This window comes from Xenopus laevis, chromosome 6L (genome assembly GCF_017654675.1).
Source record: "Xenopus laevis strain J_2021 chromosome 6L, Xenopus_laevis_v10.1, whole genome shotgun sequence".
In the NCBI taxonomy this organism is placed as follows: domain Eukaryota; kingdom Metazoa; phylum Chordata; class Amphibia; order Anura; family Pipidae; genus Xenopus; species Xenopus laevis.
This window is the reverse complement of record NC_054381.1, coordinates 161,851,656-161,869,853: the sequence shown is the minus strand read 5'-3', so window position 1 is coordinate 161,869,853 and position 18,198 is coordinate 161,851,656. Positions and strand designations below refer to the sequence as shown.

The 18,198-nt window shown below is 39.5% G+C and overlaps 1 protein-coding gene across 1 annotated transcript; it reads left to right on the top strand.

Moving 5' to 3' along the window:
* The first annotated feature begins 11,896 nt into the window (after positions 1–11,896).
* Positions 11,897–18,198, top strand: XB5899881.L (uncharacterized XB5899881 L homeolog). The gene is given in 6 exon segments (NM_001127726.1): positions 11,897–11,914; positions 12,644–12,673; positions 12,675–12,718; positions 14,338–14,614; positions 16,563–17,430; positions 17,847–18,198. Coding segments are annotated over 4 exon segments (525 nt in total). The 5' UTR covers positions 11,897–11,914; position 12,644; the 3' UTR covers positions 16,738–17,430; positions 17,847–18,198.

Genomic DNA, 18,198 nt, shown 5'->3' with positions numbered 1-18,198 from the left:
GAACAGATTTGTACCAGCAAGGTGAGATCTCTATATGTTTTATATATTACTTTTAATTCTGATCATTTCTTATAATCATTTAGAATTTATTGTAGAAACATAGGGCAGTGACCAATTTCAGCCACTACCTTTGCAGTCATAAACACTATTTATTAATGTGTAAACTGGAATATAAATATGGACAGTGCAGGACTCTATAGTCATATATTACAGGGTGTTAGATTTGTGGCTAATGAGGAGCAATGGACTATATTGCCCAGCCCCCATAGCCAGTGAAATGACTAAAACATCACATGGAAGGCAGGTGTCATTGAATAATAATTCTATTTGCTCTGGGGGAAATTTAGAATGGTTCTCTCCTGACAGCAAACCTACGCTTTTATTAACGCATGTGAGATGTGAAGATACATCTGATGAAGTGAAGCAAACTTTGGTGAAGTCAGACAAGGAGATTCAATTCACACTAGAGCAAATATCCCCCAAAGAGTCAGTAAAAGTCATGAATTTGTAGTTATAGGGACATATTAAGCAGAGAGAGAATTTAGCACTCACAAGAGGCTGCCAGCGTGAAATTTCTCTCTCCATTCAGTTCTATGGGATTTTTAGGAGTGTATTCATCAGTTAACTCTCACTTTCATCCATTGCTGAAAAAATTCCATAGAAATTGGAAATTCACTCTGGCAGAGTAAATTCTCTCTGTGGTACATGTTCCCCATAGACTCACCACCCTTGTTTTGTTGTCTCCCCCCAGGATGAAGTGCATTGTGGTTCTGTTGGCTTGTGCAGCTGTTGGGTGGGCACAGTCGTGCGGCCCCCAGCCAGGAGGTAGGAAAATTCTCTTTTTTGCCTTTTCACACCATTCAGTTTACTGAGAAAATGGTTTAATCGTGTGAAAACTCATGGGCGAGATTCAATTTGAGATGCAATTCAATTCAGAAAAACTTATCTCACTGTGAAAACTTTATTGAAGTCTATGGGTAAAAACGGAAACTGAATTTGGAGAAATGTTTTTCCTCCTCAAGTTGAATCTCGTCCATGACTTTTTACCGTGATAAACCAGGATATAACTTTTTCTCACTGAATTGAATCTGGCCCTTTTTATTATGTGAAAACTCTTAAAATCCATGGGAAAAACTAGAACTTAATTAAGGCCAGATTCAATTCAGTGAGAAAAAGTTATCTCCTGGTTTATCACGGGAAAAAGTCATGGACGAGATTCAATTCGAGGAGAAAAAACTTTTCTCCAAATTCAGTTCCCATAGACTTCAATAAAGTTTTCACATGATAAACCTTCTTCTCACTGAATTGAACCTGGCCCTTTATTTTTCTTACCTTGCTCTATACAGAATCCCCTCTGGGGGTAAAGTACACCATCCATTGGATACGATTTTTTAATAGATTCTTTGGATATAATTCTTGAACTAATTTCAAGAACTGATTTGCTAGATTCAAAATGAGCGAGGGTGAGGCTTGTAGACTTCCAGTGCTCCATTCAGAGAGCAACAATTTCAAAAACAAGGGTTATCTTCCAGCGCGCTCTCTTTGCTGTGTATTAACCAAGCGCATCAATCCTTTAAAGGCGTACCGCTCGTCTGACATAAGAGAGCAACAACCCCGGGCTGCACAAGGTCTGTTAAGTGATCCTTTATTGTTTTTGCACTTGTGCGCACCTTGGGGTTGTAAATAAACCCTTATGAGTTATGAACCCTTATATCTGCATTGGGGTCCATTTGGAGAGGTGGAACTTGATGAACTTTGGTCTTTTTTCAACCTAAATTAACTATGTTACTATGTAACTCTAACTGACATTTCCATGACAAATCTAGAATCCAATAAGTTTTGGATCAACTCTGATCCCCAGGACAAGTCTTGTAGTCAGCACCACCTTGGGTTTTTCCACATAAATAGGTGCCACCATGTTCACCTGCTATGGGTAGAAACAGTATTGATAACCTTGCAGCACCACAATTATTCTTTATTGAATCAAAATGCTTTTATTGCATCGTTTTGGCACAAACCCACATAAACAATGACATTTCAGGTCTACATTGACCTTTTGTCACTTTTTTTTTACCATCCCCACTTTTTGCTTCTCCCGAAAGAGCTCTCTAGCCTTATACAGATGATGGAAATGATTTTATCCCAACTCAAATGTACTTCCCATTTATCACAAACATAAAGGAAAAGCAAATACAGGAACATTTCCAAATAAATAATAATTTATTTCATTAGTTATCAGAAAGGTTTTTCGACCTTCAATAAATGTACCTGAGAAAAGAAACCTCTACAGATCCACAATAAACCAAATATCTCCTGTGTTCTTTCGCTTGGGATAGTATGTAAGAATAATAGGATTTCATCAAAAACTTGATGTCTTGCCTCATGAATTCATCTCACTTCTAGTTCATGTCAGGAACCAATCATTTTGCATCATTTTATTTTTTAGCACAGAATTTGGCCAGATCAGGAGGAGTCAAGCAAAGCTCCACCTACTCTCCTCAGTTCTCTGTTGATAAAGCAGTTGATGGAATAAAAGACACAAATACCTTTGCACACGGATGCGCCATTACTGGGAATGACAAAGACGCATGGTGGCAGGTGGATCTGAGGAATTCCTACAAAGTTGCTTCTGTGGTCATAGTGAACAGAGGAGACTGTTGTGCTGATCGTCTGAAAGGAGCCGAGATCCGTGTTGGAGATTCAGCAGATAATGACAACCCAGTGTGAGTTCCAAACACTTTGTTTTTCTTCTGTATTCCCTGTCCATAAGGACAACACTGAAATGAAATATTATCATTAACGATTAAGTTCTTCTTAGGCAATGGCATGAACGTCAGTGTGGGGAAATATAACAATGGTGGAATTTTGTTTCCCTATTAAGAAAGTCAATGGGGCTCATTTATAAACACCCGGCACATTTACTACTGTGCAATAACCCATAGCAACCAATCAGCTTTTTTCAACTAGCTGCAGGCAGAATGATGAAAGTCAACTTATGATTGGTTGTCTTGGGTTACTGCCCAGTCTTTATAAATGACCCCCAGTAGGCCTGTTACCATGTATGTATATTGGATAAGGAACAGACCTATGGAAAGCCATGTCCACAAGCCACTAACCCCCACATGTAATAAAAGGCACTAAGTTTGCCCAGGAGCAGTAACCAGTAGCAACCAATAAGATGTTTGCTTTTAAACATGTGACCAGTAAATTCTACCTGCTGATTGGTTGCTATAGGTAACTGCCCCTGGGCAAACTTAGTGCCTTTAATTACATAACCCCTCAAGTATCCAAAAATTACTGGGATTAACTAGTAGAACTAGTAGAACTGTAAATGACAAAAGCACTTAGAAGAGCATTAGGAGACATTCTACATTCACATGTTTTTAGGGTTTACATATGCTTTAACATAAGAATCAGACAAAGCTCAAAATATTTATACATCTTTATATATCTTTTGGTGAAACATAGATTCCATTTTTAAAGCAGTGAAATAGATGTTTTCCATATATGAAAAGTCCCTGTTGATAGTGTTCTTGCCTATAGAGTTTCCGGTTTAAACAGAAGGAAGTAACTACTTCTGACACTCCAGGCCTCATACCTTTCCAAAAAACTAATTTCCTGAAGCATTGTAGAGATCAACGTGACGTCAGAAGTAGTTTGTGTTGCTTCCTAGCCCCACCTAGTGGTAGACACACAAATAGCACCCAAGCAGGAGTTTGCTTTGCGGTTACACAACTTGGGTCGTAGTGAAGTACAATGACAAGAAGAGTAACAATAGCTGCACCAGAACAGTTGTGTAGTACAGGCTCCGTTTCAAAGCTCAGAATCAGGCACAAAGCACTGAGATGATGCCTCTACACCAAACAATTAATTTGTTGGTTCTAGAATAAAAATTTAAATAGTAGAGTCAATTATTTGCAATGTAAATAGTGTAATTTAGAAATAAAAAGTAACCCTTACAAATTGTGACAAAATCCCTTTAAAGGTTTACAATACTTGGGATCCATTACAGAATAGATTCATAACTCTACTGTATTTTTCTCGCTAGGAAATAAGAGCTGTTTAGGGAAGGATAAAGCTGCCCATACATGGACCAAGACAAGCTGCTGAATGTACCCCCCAGGCGAGTCGGCAGCTTAATGGCCTGTGTATGGGGTACCTCAGGCCTGTCTAACTGATATTTGACCTAAGAATTAGGCAGATATCTACTGGGCATCCCATGTGAGAACCATATTGACTCATTGAGGTGTATTTCATTCAAGTCTCCATAGGCTTCTGTATGATCCAATCATTGGTATGGGGTGTGAGATTTTTCATTCAATTGATCTGAGAGGCCACTGTATGACCAATCATCAACATGGGGGGTGGGGAAATCACGATGGATGGCAAGCTTTATTCTAAAAAGGGTCGGTTCCACATTCAACCATGCCCACCCTTCCCAAAAACACACAGTGAAGGCCAATACAACTAGACTGTGTGATTTTGTTCAAACCTGGGAATGCATTCAACAAATGTACAAAGCAGACTTATTTCTAAAAACAAAACCTAAGCCTTGTAAATCTACAGCTACTTTTTTTTCCTATTGTCTTAAAAAAACCATTATTGTTTTTTCTTTCATAGATGTGCCACCGTCACTGATGTCTCCCAACTCACCATCACTCTGTGCTGTAAGGGGATGGTGGGTCGCTATGTGAGTGTGGTCATTCCCGGGCGCAATGAATATCTCCAGCTCTGTGAAGTGGAGGTTTATGGGGAGGAATATAAAGCTGAAGAACAAAAGTCCCTTTGTTGGTAACCTCAAGTTACATTTAGTCAGTGACCTCCAGCAGATGAAGGCAAATCAAGGGTAGAAAGTAACTGATCTTTCACCAATATCACTCTCACTTATGGTTGCTACATTGGGAATACAATGAGCTGCATTTCAACAACAGTCCAGGCAAAGACCAAAACACCATCTCTAATGAATACTGTGGAGCAACCAAAAGTTATTAGACCATGAGCTGAGCTGATGACCAGCAGAACATTGTCCATCAACAGCTTCATTAGATTCTACTTCTCAGCAGTTCTCATTATATGTTTTTAGATGTTTGCAAAAAGGGTTTTATTCTATTAACTTTATCAATATGGAACTCATTTACCATTTGCATGGGTTCAAGTGCTGAAGCCAAAATGGGCACAAAAATTTCTTCGCTGAGGACCCATCAGTGGAGTACTTGTGTTTGTGGTATTACTGGTGGAAGCCGTGCTCCTCACCTTGAGCTGGGTCAGCGATAGTCAGGCACCCCAGTACCTTGTGGCCTCAGTGCTCCCCCAGTCTAAATGTATTCAATTCAATTATTTGTGCACCGTTGTACAAGTGCAAAGTGTCTCACATTAGGGTGCTTTGTGTTGCCCCTGTCACCTTAAAGGGATCCTGTCATCGGAAAACATGTTTTTTTCCAAAACACACCAGTTAATAGTGTTACTCCAGCAGACTTCTGCACTGAAACCCATTTCTCAAAAGAGCAAACAGATTTTTTATATTCAATTTTAAAATCTGACATGGGGCTAGACATTTTGTCAGTTTCCCAGCTGTCCCTGTCATGTGACTTGTGCCTGCACTTTAGGAGAGAAATACTTTCTGGCAGGCTGCTGTTTTTCCTTCTCAATGTAACTGAATGTGTCTCAGTGGGACCTGGATTTTACTATTGAGTGTTGTTCTTAGATCTACCAGGCAGCTGTTATCTTGTGTTAGGGAGCTGCTATCTGGTTACCTTCCCATTGTTCTGTTGTTAGGCTGCTGGGGGGGAAAGGGAGGGGGTGATATCACTCCAACTTGCAGTACAGCAGTAAAGAGTGATTGAAGTTTATCAGAGCACAAGTCACATGACTTGGGGCAGCTGGGAAATTGACAAAATGTCTAGCCCCATGTCAGATTTCAAAATTGAATATAAAAAAATCTGTTTGCTCTTTTGAGAAATGGATTTCAGTGCAGAATTCTGCTGGAGCAGCACTATTAACTGATTCATTTTGAAAAAAATTTTTTTTTCCCTTGACAGTATCCCTTTAAAGTGGGCCCAGGGCACTTCAATCTGTTGAGGGCACTGACAGAATGGAATGTAAGTTTACTTGTCTATCCCTTTCATACTCTGATTAAACAATAATTAGACCACAGTTCTACTACATTCTTATAAAGGTTTACATAGATTTGGTGCAATATTCTGTTTTTCTAAAAATTTTATACAAGCAGCCGCAATCAATAAATGCATTTTAATGTGATAAACCTGTTTCTCGTTTGTGATAGTAAGACAATTTTGCAGGGGGGCACAGTGCCGTCAAACACAAAAAACAAGGGAGTATGTGCCAAAAACAGATTTTCTTACAGGACTTACAGTATATAGAGTTATCAATTCAACCAAACAGTTATTATAGTTATAAAGCAAATAATATCAAGGTGTGATTTCACAATTACTCGCAATTCTTATAAGGGTAGGACTACAGGGTCCCTGCCATCGATGTACAGTGGCATTTGGTCACTTCTAGTCTTCCTAAAGTCAACAACCATCTCCTTTGTTTTGTCTACATTGAGAGACAGGTTGTTGACTCTGCACCAGTCTGTTAACCGCTGCATCTCCTCTTTGTATGGTGTCCGTATTATTGCTGATGAGACCCATTACGGTCGTGTCATCAGTGAACTTTATGATGTGATTTGTGTGGTGTGTGGCTGCACAGTCATGCGTTAGCAGAGTGAACAGTAGAGGACTAGGCACACAGCTTTGAGGGGCTCCGGTGCTCAGTGTGGTAGTTCTGGAGACTGACTGAGGTCTGTGGGTTATGAAGTCCAGAACCCAACTGCAGAGGGAGGTGTTCAGTCCAAGCAGGCTCAGCTTTTCTATCAGATGCTGAGGAATGATAGTGTTGAATGCTGAACTGAAGTCTATGAACAGCATTCGAATGTAGGTGTCTTTTTTGTCCAGTTGAGAGAGGGCCAGATGGAGGGTGGTGGCCCTGTGATAAAGCCCGTGTTATCCGTTTTGCTAAGAATCTCTGGCGTCCTCTTGTTTTATTCTTAAACATTTTTGGCCATTGTTGAGGTGTAGTACAACAACACCCTCATGTGTCCCTTCCGCATAGCAAAGGCATAGCCTACTGAAAGAGGGTCTAATGTAACCCAGGCTAGCTGTGTTTAGCTTATTTAAATCAAAATAGGGTTACATGTGTTTAAGTACCTTTATTGGAGAAAAATACCAGCCTTTCTATACTTTTATCTGTTTTTCCCTATTAATAACATTGGCATCAAGCATCATACTTACTGGACAGATGACAACCCTATACTGTATGTAATACATACCAGAGATTTCCATTATTGCACATGTAGGGCACTGGTAAATTGTGCCAGTTTTTTCATTGTGCAGTCCCCTAAAGTTTGGCCACTAATAGGCTCCGTAGTTTATGAAGGAGCAAGGCTCCTCCTCCTGGGTCAAAAGCATGACCTTTAAAGTTCCCCAGTGTAGCCACAAGGTGGCGGTGTGTTAAAATGATATATATTTGGAAGCCATGTTGTTCAAGGGCTTTTTTTTGCCAGAGACTCCCTGACAAGTTTTGCTTAAAGGGGAACTATTGCTTAAATGAAAATGTAATATAAGCTTCAGCATACTGAAATAAGAAATTTTCTGAATACAATTAAAAACAATTAAAAATAATGTAGCGTTTCTGAAATAATCAAGTTCATCTTGGACATGGACATTTATTATAAGCTTCATCGTGCTAAAATAAGAAACTTTCTAAATACAAACAATTAACTATTCTGTATCATTTCTTTATCTTCACTATTCCTCTCTCAGCATCTGTTTCTCTTCATTCTCTCTTCATGCAGCAGTTGGGTGTCAGATATTCACTGACAGTTAGATCCAATATATCTTATAGGGGGGCAGCTTTTGCCTAGAAGATGTATTAGAGGTCACTCTATTAAACTCACCAGACATCATGTCTCTCTACATGCAGAATTTGTGCAAAAGGCAGTTATTTTGTTAGATTTTATTTGTACCGGAATCAGTTATTTGAGTGACCTCTAATACATTTGCTAGGAAAGGAGCCCCCCTATAAGATATATTGGATGTAACTGTCAGTGAATATCTGACACCCAACTGCTGCATGAAGAGAGAATGAAGAGAAACAGATGCTGAGAGAGGAATAGTGAAGATAAACGTGATTATTTCAGAAATGATACAGAATATTTAATTGATTGTATTTAGAAAGTTTCTTATTTTAGCACGATAAAGCTTATAATAAATGTCCATGTTCGCGATAGTTCCCCTTTAAACAAAACACTGGCGCCCATTTCTGTGTAATATTAGATAATCACAATTTAACCGCACCCTGCCTCTATTGTAAGCGAGGGCTCATACATGGGACAGAGAGTTTCATTTGTTACCTTTGTTCTGTTTAGCTAATAAAGGATATACAGAGAATCCTACGTGCCTAGTAATGTACAGGTATTTGTAGCTTCCCAGCCAGGCAATTAAAGGGTACCCATTGTATAAGTCAAAATAGGCAATAATAATACAGTAGAACCACTATGTAATGTTTTTCATGGGAGCAGGTAAAATAGTGTAAAACCAATATAACCCTATTTTGGTTACACTTTTTTAAATAGCGATTAACCCTTTGCAATCAAGGGCCCTGAATTTCCCTTTGCATATGAAAGATACTGGGAGAACTTGGATTTATAGCACAGTGCCTCCACCTAGTGGGCAGTGAGGAATTACACCTCAGGGGGTTCCACTAGGAAAAATAAAACACAGTTTGCAATATAACTTTATATAGAAAAGGGTAAAATAAAGAAACTAACATCTAATACATAGAACACTCCCTGCATTGGGGACACTGGGGATTCTGTCTGTAACCCTGTGAATTTGGCTCCAAAGCAAGACACTCCCCTGGGTCCTCCACCTCTCCCAGGGATGCACTGGGTCACCCAGCCAATTGGATGGCTCTCCAGCCTGAAACTAGGCAAGATGATGTCACAGACGAAAAAAACGGGGTAAGGACTTGTCTGAACCCCTACAAATGCATCACCGTTTGAGTCATCATCATCATCTGCACCAAGCGACTGGGAGATCCCGATTCATTCAGCAGAGATGTCGCAAGCGGGAAACAAGGGCCCTGGGCAGCACATTTGCGCCGCAGGAGAGATCTCAACCAACAAAATAGGGACCCCCATTTTTATATACTCTAATAAACATGAGCTCATATTATTATTAAAACACTTAGTCAACAACAGATCTTGCTTCCCAGGCATTCATCAGGAGCAGGCCAGACTTCCAACAGACACATCCGAAGCAGAGATTTTATATTATTGGCTATTAGTATTTGAGTACATATCCTACCCCGGCTATAATGAATGGAAGCTTCTATGAGAACACATTATGAATTTTTGGAAGTCACAAGCACATTATGTAGTTGGGTTCAACAGTGCCCAGGGAAAAAATAAGCACTCACTCTATATGTCCCCCTAACTGGCCTTCAGACTGGGCCCCTTAGCTCATAACAAGGTTACAGATATATAGAAACATTGGGGTAACAGTCACCCTGCTATAGTTCCAGGGGTACCCAGGGCACAAATAATCACTCACCCCAAATCTCCCCCTAACTGACCTTCAGACTGGGCCCCCTTAGCTCATAACAAGGTTACAGATATATAGAAACATTGGGGTGTCACCCTGCTATAGTTCCAGGGGTACCCAGGGCACAAATAATCACTCACCCCAAATCTCCCCCTAACTGACCTTCAGACTGGGCCCCCTTAGCTCATAACAAGGTTACAGATATATAGAAACATTGGGGTGTCACCCTGCTATAGTTCCAGGGGTACCCAGGGTACAAATAAGCACTCACCCCAAATCTCCCCCTAACTGACCTTCAGACTGGGCCCCCTTAGCTCATAACAAGGTTACAGATATATAGAAACATTGAGGTGTCACCCTGCTATAGTTACAGGGGTACCCAGGGTACAAATAAGCACTCACCCCAAATCTCCCCCTAACTGACCTTCAGACTGGGCCCCCTTAGCTCATAACAAGGTTACAGATATATAGAAACATTGGGGTGTCACCCTGCTATAGTTCCAGGGGTACCCAGGGTACAAGTAAGCACTCACCCCAAATCTCCCCCTAACTGGCCTTCAGGCTGGCCCCCCAATTTGGCAATGGGGTTGTAGCTTGGCGCTCCAAAATGAAGATTGGAGAGATTCAACTGATGCCAAGAAGTTGACTATTGCCACAGTTGAATGTACAGGGCACAAGGTTTTCCAGTGTTAGTGTCCTTGTGTGTGCTCTATCACCACTGAACCCCCATATTAAAGAAAACAGGTCTATATTTTGGAACAGGGCAGATTATGATTGATTTATGGGATTCTTCACAAACCCATGTTGATTGTGTGAGATCAATGTATTTGGGACATTATACCCAGTGATGTAGTTTAACAAACCCGTTTGTCCAGTCTTAACACATGTGGGTTCATTTCCATAAGTCAATTCACATGGAAAGTCCCAGTTCATACAATTCCAATAGTTCAGTTCAATAAACCTCATTACAATTTCCACTTGTTTGGCAAGGTCACCAAATGAAAGGATCTCTACTTTGATGTGTAAATGGAAAAGCACTTAGAAGAGCAGTCTCAGACATTTTACATTCACGTGTTTTTAGGGTTACATATCCTTTAACTTAAGAGTCACACAAAGCTCAAAATATTTTTTTTTGCCCAAAACATAGAGGCCATTTTAAACCAGTGAAAATGGGATGCCAATATGGCTGCTGCAACCTGAACCTGGAGAAATTTCTTTTGGAGAAAAATTCATCCTTCGCTCTTAGTAAATTGCCATATATTCTTGGAGAAATTTTATCTGGAGAAAAGATGTGAATTTACCCCAATGCAAAGTGAATTTTCAGCAAGCCAAAACGTGTCATACTCCCCTTTTAGTGAATTGGAAATGTTATGGGGAATTTTCTTTTTCGATAGAAATAATCTAAGCGTCAGATTTATCAAGGGTCGAAATGAAAATTCAAATTTTCGAGTTTTTTAATGGTCAAAACTGTCAAATTCGACCAATGAGTTATTCAAATTCGATTTGAGTTCAAAAAATTCAAATTTGATTTTCGAGATTTATAATACCCTTTAAGAACTCAAATTTGACTATTCCCCACCTAAAACCTTCCGAATTGATGTTTAAGTCCATGGGAAACTTAAAGGGATAATTTTCGTGTTGTTCAGCCTTCCTGACATCCAAGTTTTTTTTTCTCGAGTATTTAAAATTCGAATCAAATTTGATTACGTTTTAGGGTTGATCCTATTCACCCGAGTTTGAAAAATTAGATTTTTATAATAAGTTTCGATTGGTCTAATTTCTAGTTTGTGGGAGTTTTAAAAAATTCACATGAATCAAAATTCAATCTTTGAATTCAATTTGAGTTGTTGGGTCAATCCTATTCATCTGAGTTTGAAAAATGTGATTTTTAAAATACATTTCTATTGGTCGAATTTCTTGTTCATGGGAGTTTATGGGAGTTTTAAAAAACTCCCATGAATTCAAAATTCGACCTTTGATAAATGGGCCTCACTTTCATCATTTAGGTCATTTTCCCTCTAGAGTGGGTCATTTACCATTGACCTGATACTGTAGGACTATTGTGATGGCACCTGGGCATATATATGATCTAAATGCTGAGGGCACCACCTTTGGCAATTTCATAGAAAACCTGTTTGCTCCAGGCGAAGAGGAGGAACCCAAATCATCATAAGGGCTGGGCCAGAACCTGTTCTTCAAACACTTCAATGGATCTGCTCCCTATAGGGCATTTATTTACTCCAGTTAGAGAAGGTATATAAACTGAGCCCAGGATGAGAAGATACAGAGAACAGATTTGTACCAGCAAGGTGAGATCTCTATATGTTTTATATATTACTTTTAATTCTGATCATTCTTATAATCATTTAGAATTTATTGTAGAAACATAGGGCAGTGACCAATTTCAGCCACTACCTTTGCAGTCATAAACACTATTTATTAATGTGTAAACTGGAATATAAATATGGACAGTGCAGGACTCTATAGTCATATATTACAGGGTGTTAGATTTGTGGCTAATGAGGAGCAATGGACTATATTGCCCAGCCCCCATAGCCAGTGAAATGACTAAAACATCACATGGAAGGCAGGTGTCATTGAATAATAATTCTATTTGCTCTGGGGGAAATTTAGAATGGTTCTCTCCTGACAGCAAACCTACGCTTTTATTAACGCATGTGAGATGTGAAGATACATCTGATGAAGTGAAGCAAACTTTGGTGAAGTCAGACAAGGAGATTCAATTCACACTAGAGCAAATATCCCCCAAAGAGTCAGTAAAAGTCATGAATTTGTAGTTATAGGGACATATTAAGCAGAGAGAGAATTTAGCACTCACAAGAGGCTGCCAGCGTGAAATTTCTCTCTCCATTCAGTTCTATGGGATTTTTAGGAGTGTATTCATCAGTTAACTCTCACTTTCATCCATTGCTGAAAAAATTCCATAGAAATTGGAAATTCACTCTGGCAGAGTAAATTCTCTCTGTGGTACATGTTCCCCATAGACTCACCACCCTTGTTTTGTTGTCTCCCCCCAGGATGAAGTGCATTGTGGTTCTGTTGGCTTGTTGCAGCTGTTGGGTGGGCACAGTCGTGCGGCCCCCAGCCAGGAGGTAGGAAAATTCTCTTTTTTGCCTTTTCACACCATTCAGTTTACTGAGAAAATGGTTTAATCGTGTGAAAACTCATGGGCGAGATTCAATTTGAGATGCAATTCAATTCAGAAAAACTTATCTCACTGTGAAAACTTTATTGAAGTCTATGGGTAAAAACGGAAACTGAATTTGGAGAAATGTTTTTCCTCCTCAAGTTGAATCTCGTCCATGACTTTTTACCGTGATAAACCAGGATATAACTTTTTCTCACTGAATTGAATCTGGCCCTTTTTATTATGTGAAAACTCTTAAAATCCATGGGAAAAACTAGAACTTAATTAAGGCCAGATTCAATTCAGTGAGAAAAAGTTATCTCCTGGTTTATCACGGGAAAAGTCATGGACGAGATTCAATTCGAGGAGAAAAAACTTTTCTCCAAATTCAGTTCCCATAGACTTCAATAAAGTTTTCACATGATAAACCTTCTTCTCACTGAATTGAACCTGGCCCTTTATTTTTCTTACCTTGCTCTATACAGAATCCCCTCTGGGGGTAAAGTACACCATCCATTGGATACGATTTTTTAATAGATTCTTTGGATATAATTCTTGAACTAATTTCAAGAACTGATTTGCTAGATTCAAAATGAGCGAGGGTGAGGCTTGTAGACTTCCAGTGCTCCATTCAGAGAGCAACAATTTCAAAAACAAGGGTTATCTTCCAGCGCGCTCTCTTTGCTGTGTATTAACCAAGCGCATCAATCCTTTAAAGGCGTACCGCTCGTCTGACATAAGAGAGCAACAACCCCGGGCTGCACAAGGTCTGTTAAGTGATCCTTTATTGTTTTTGCACTTGTGCGCACCTTGGGGTTGTAAATAAACCCTTATGAGTTATGAACCCTTATATCTGCATTGGGGTCCATTTGGAGAGGTGGAACTTGATGAACTTTGGTCTTTTTTCAACCTAAATTAACTATGTTACTATGTAACTCTAACTGACATTTCCATGACAAATCTAGAATCCAATAAGTTTTGGATCAACTCTGATCCCCAGGACAAGTCTTGTAGTCAGCACCACCTTGGGTTTTTCCACATAAATAGGTGCCACCATGTTCACCTGCTATGGGTAGAAACAGTATTGATAACCTTGCAGCACCACAATTATTCTTTATTGAATCAAAATGCTTTTATTGCATCGTTTTGGCACAAACCCACATAAACAATGACATTTCAGGTCTACATTGACCTTTTGTCACTTTTTTTTTACCATCCCCACTTTTTGCTTCTCCCGAAAGAGCTCTCTAGCCTTATACAGATGATGGAAATGATTTTATCCCAACTCAAATGTACTTCCCATTTATCACAAACATAAAGGAAAAGCAAATACAGGAACATTTCCAAATAAATAATAATTTATTTCATTAGTTATCAGAAAGGTTTTTCGACCTTCAATAAATGTACCTGAGAAAAGAAACCTCTACAGATCCACAATAAACCAAATATCTCCTGTGTTCTTTCGCTTGGGATAGTATGTAAGAATAATAGGATTTCATCAAAAACTTGATGTCTTGCCTCATGAATTCATCTCACTTCTAGTTCATGTCAGGAACCAATCATTTTGCATCATTTTATTTTTAGCACAGAATTTGGCCAGATCAGGAGGAGTCAAGCAAAGCTCCACCTACTCTCCTCAGTTCTCTGTTGATAAAGCAGTTGATGGAATAAAAGACACAAATACCTTTGCACACGGATGCGCCATTACTGGGAATGACAAAGACGCATGGTGGCAGGTGGATCTGAGGAATTCCTACAAAGTTGCTTCTGTGGTCATAGTGAACAGAGGAGACTGTTGTGCTGATCGTCTGAAAGGAGCCGAGATCCGTGTTGGAGATTCAGCAGATAATGACAACCCAGTGTGAGTTCCAAACACTTTGTTTTTCTTCTGTATTCCCTGTCCATAAGGACAACACTGAAATGAAATATTATCATTAACGATTAAGTTCTTCTTAGGCAATGGCATGAACGTCAGTGTGGGGAAATATAACAATGGTGGAATTTTGTTTCCCTATTAAGAAAGTCAATGGGGCTCATTTATAAACACCAGGCACATTTACTACTGTGCAATAACCCATAGCAACCAATCAGCTTTTTTCAACTAGCTGCAGGCAGAATGATGAAAGTCAACTTATGATTGGTTGTCTTGGGTTACTGCCCAGTCTTTATAAATGACCCCCAGTAGGCCTGTTACCATGTATGTATATTGGATAAGGAACAGACCTATGGAAAGCCATGTCCACAAGCCACTAACCCCCACATATAATAAAAGGCACTAAGTTTGCCCAGGAGCAGTAACCAGTAGCAACCAATAAGATGTTTGCTTTTAAACATGTGACCAGTAAATTCTACCTGCTGATTGGTTGCTATAGGTAACTGCCCCTGGGCAAACTTAGTGCCTTTAATTACATAACCCCTCAAGTATCCAAAAATTACTGGGATTAACTAGTAGAACTAGTAGAACTGTAAATGACAAAAGCACTTAGAAGAGCATTCGGAGACATTCTACATTCACATGTTTTTAGGGTTTACATATGCTTTAACATAAGAATCAGACAAAGCTCAAAATATTTATACATCTTTATATATCTTTTGGTGAAACATAGATTCCATTTTTAAAGCAGTGAAATAGATGTTTTCCATATATGAAAAGTCCCTGTTGATAGTGTTCTTGCCTACTTATAGAGTTTCCAGTTTAATCAGAAGGAAGTAACTACTTCTGACACTCCAGACCCCCATACCTTTCCAAAAAACCCATTTCCTGAAGGCTAGTGAAGATTTCAGCATTGTAGAGATCAACATGAAGTCAGAAGTAGTTTGCATTGCTTATTAGCCCCACCTAGTGGTAGACACACAAATAGCACCCAAGCAGGAGTTTGCTTTGCTGTTACACAACTTGGGTCGTAGTGAAGTACAATGACAAGAAGAGTAACAATAGCTGCACCAGAACAGTTGTGTAGTACAGGCTCCGTTTCAAAGCTCAGAATCAGGCACAAAGCACTGAGATGTTGCCTCTACACCAATATTCCAGCTAAAACAATTAATTTGTTGGTTCTAGAATAAAAATTGAAATGGCAGAGTCAATTATTTGCAATGTAAATAGTGTAATTTAGAAATAAAAAGTAACCCATAAAAATTGTGATAAAATCCCTTTAAAGGTTTTCAAGGTACCTTCCCAAAAAATACAATACTTTGGATCCATTACAGAATAGATTTATAACTCTATTTTTCTCTCTAGGATGTAAGAGCTGTTTAGGGAAGGATAAAGCTGCCCAAACATGGACCAAAACAAGCTGCTGAATGGCCCCCCAGGCGAGTCGGCAGCTTAATGGCCTGTGTATGGGGTACCTCAGGCCTGTCTGACTGATATTTGACCTAAAAATTAGGCAGATATCTATTGGGCATCCCATGTGAGAACCATATTGACTCATTGAAGTGTATTTCATTCAAGTCTCCATAGGCTTCTGTATGATCCAATCATTGGTATGGGGTGTGAGATTTTTCATTCAATTGATCTGAGAGGCCACTGTATGACCAATCATCAACATGGGGGGTGGGGAAATCACGATGGATGGCAAGCTTTATTCTAAAAAGGGTCGGTTCCACATTCAACCATGCCCACCCTTCCCAAAAACACACAGTGAAGGCCAATACAACTAGACTGTGTGATTTTGTTCAAACCTGGGAATGCATTCAACAAATGTACAAAGCAGACTTATTTCTAAAAACAAAACCTAAGCCTTGTAAATCTACAGCTACTTTTTTTTCCTATTGTCTTAAAAAAACCATTATTGTTTTTTCTTTCATAGATGTGCCACCGTCACTGATGTCTCCCAACTCACCATCACTCTGTGCTGTAAGGGGATGGTGGGTCGCTATGTGAGTGTGGTCATTCCCGGGCGCAATGAATATCTCCAGCTCTGTGAAGTGGAGGTTTATGGGGAGGAATATAAAGCTGAAGAACAAAAGTCCCTTTGTTGGTAACCTCAAGTTACATTTAGTCAGTGACCTCCAGCAGATGAAGGCAAATCAAGGGTAGAAAGTAACTGATCTTTCACCAATATCACTCTCACTTATGGTTGCTACATTGGGAATACAATGAGCTGCATTTCAACAACAGTCCAGGCAAAGACCAAAACACCATCTCTAATGAATACTGTGGAGCAACCAAAAGTTATTAGACCATGAGCTGAGCTGATGACCAGCAGAACATTGTCCATCAACAGCTTCATTAGATTCTACTTCTCAGCAGTTCTCATTATATGTTTTTAGATGTTTGCAAAAAGGGTTTTATTCTATTAACTTTATCAATATGGAACTCATTTACCATTTGCATGGGTTCAAGTGCTGAAGCCAAAATGGGCACAAAAATTTCTTCGCTGAGGACCCATCAGTGGAGTACTTGTGTTTGTGGTATTACTGGTGGAAGCCGTGCTCCTCACCTTGAGCTGGGTCAGCGATAGTCAGGCACCCCAGTACCTTGTGGCCTCAGTGCTCCCCCAGTCTAAATGTATTCAATTCAATTATTTGTGCACCGTTGTACAAGTGCAAAGTGTCTCACATTAGGGTGCTTTGTGTTGCCCCTGTCACCTTAAAGGGATCCTGTCATCGGAAAACATGTTTTTTTCCAAAACACACCAGTTAATAGTGTTACTCCAGCAGACTTCTGCACTGAAACCCATTTCTCAAAAGAGCAAACAGATTTTTTTATATTCAATTTTAAAATCTGACATGGGGCTAGACATTTTGTCAGTTTCCCAGCTGTCCCTGTCATGTGACTTGTGCCTGCACTTTAGGAGAGAAATACTTTCTGGCAGGCTGCTGTTTTTCCTTCTCAATGTAACTGAATGTGTCTCAGTGGGACCTGGATTTTACTATTGAGTGTTGTTCTTAGATCTACCAGGCAGCTGTTATCTTGTGTTAGGGAGCTGCTATCTGGTTACCTTCCCATTGTTCTGTTGTTAGGCTGCTGGGGGGAAAGGGAGGGGGTGATATCACTCCAACTTGCAGTACAGCAGTAAAGAGTGATTGAAGTTTATCAGAGCACAAGTCACATGACTTGGGGCAGCTGGGAAATTGACAAAATGTCTAGCCCCATGTCAGATTTCAAAATTGAATATAAAAAAATCTGTTTGCTCTTTTGAGAAATGGATTTCAGTGCAGAATTCTGCTGGAGCAGCACTATTAACTGATTCATTTTGAAAAAAAATTTTTTCCCTTGACAGTATCCCTTTAAAGTGGGCCCAGGGCACTTCAATCTGTTGAGGGCACTGACAGAATGGAATGTAAGTTTACTTGTCTATCCCTTTCATACTCTGATTAAACAATAATTAGACCACAGTTCTACTACATTCTTATAAAGGTTTACATAGATTTGGTGCAATATTCTGTTTTTCTAAAAATTTTATACAAGCAGCCGCAATCAATAAATGCATTTTAATGTGA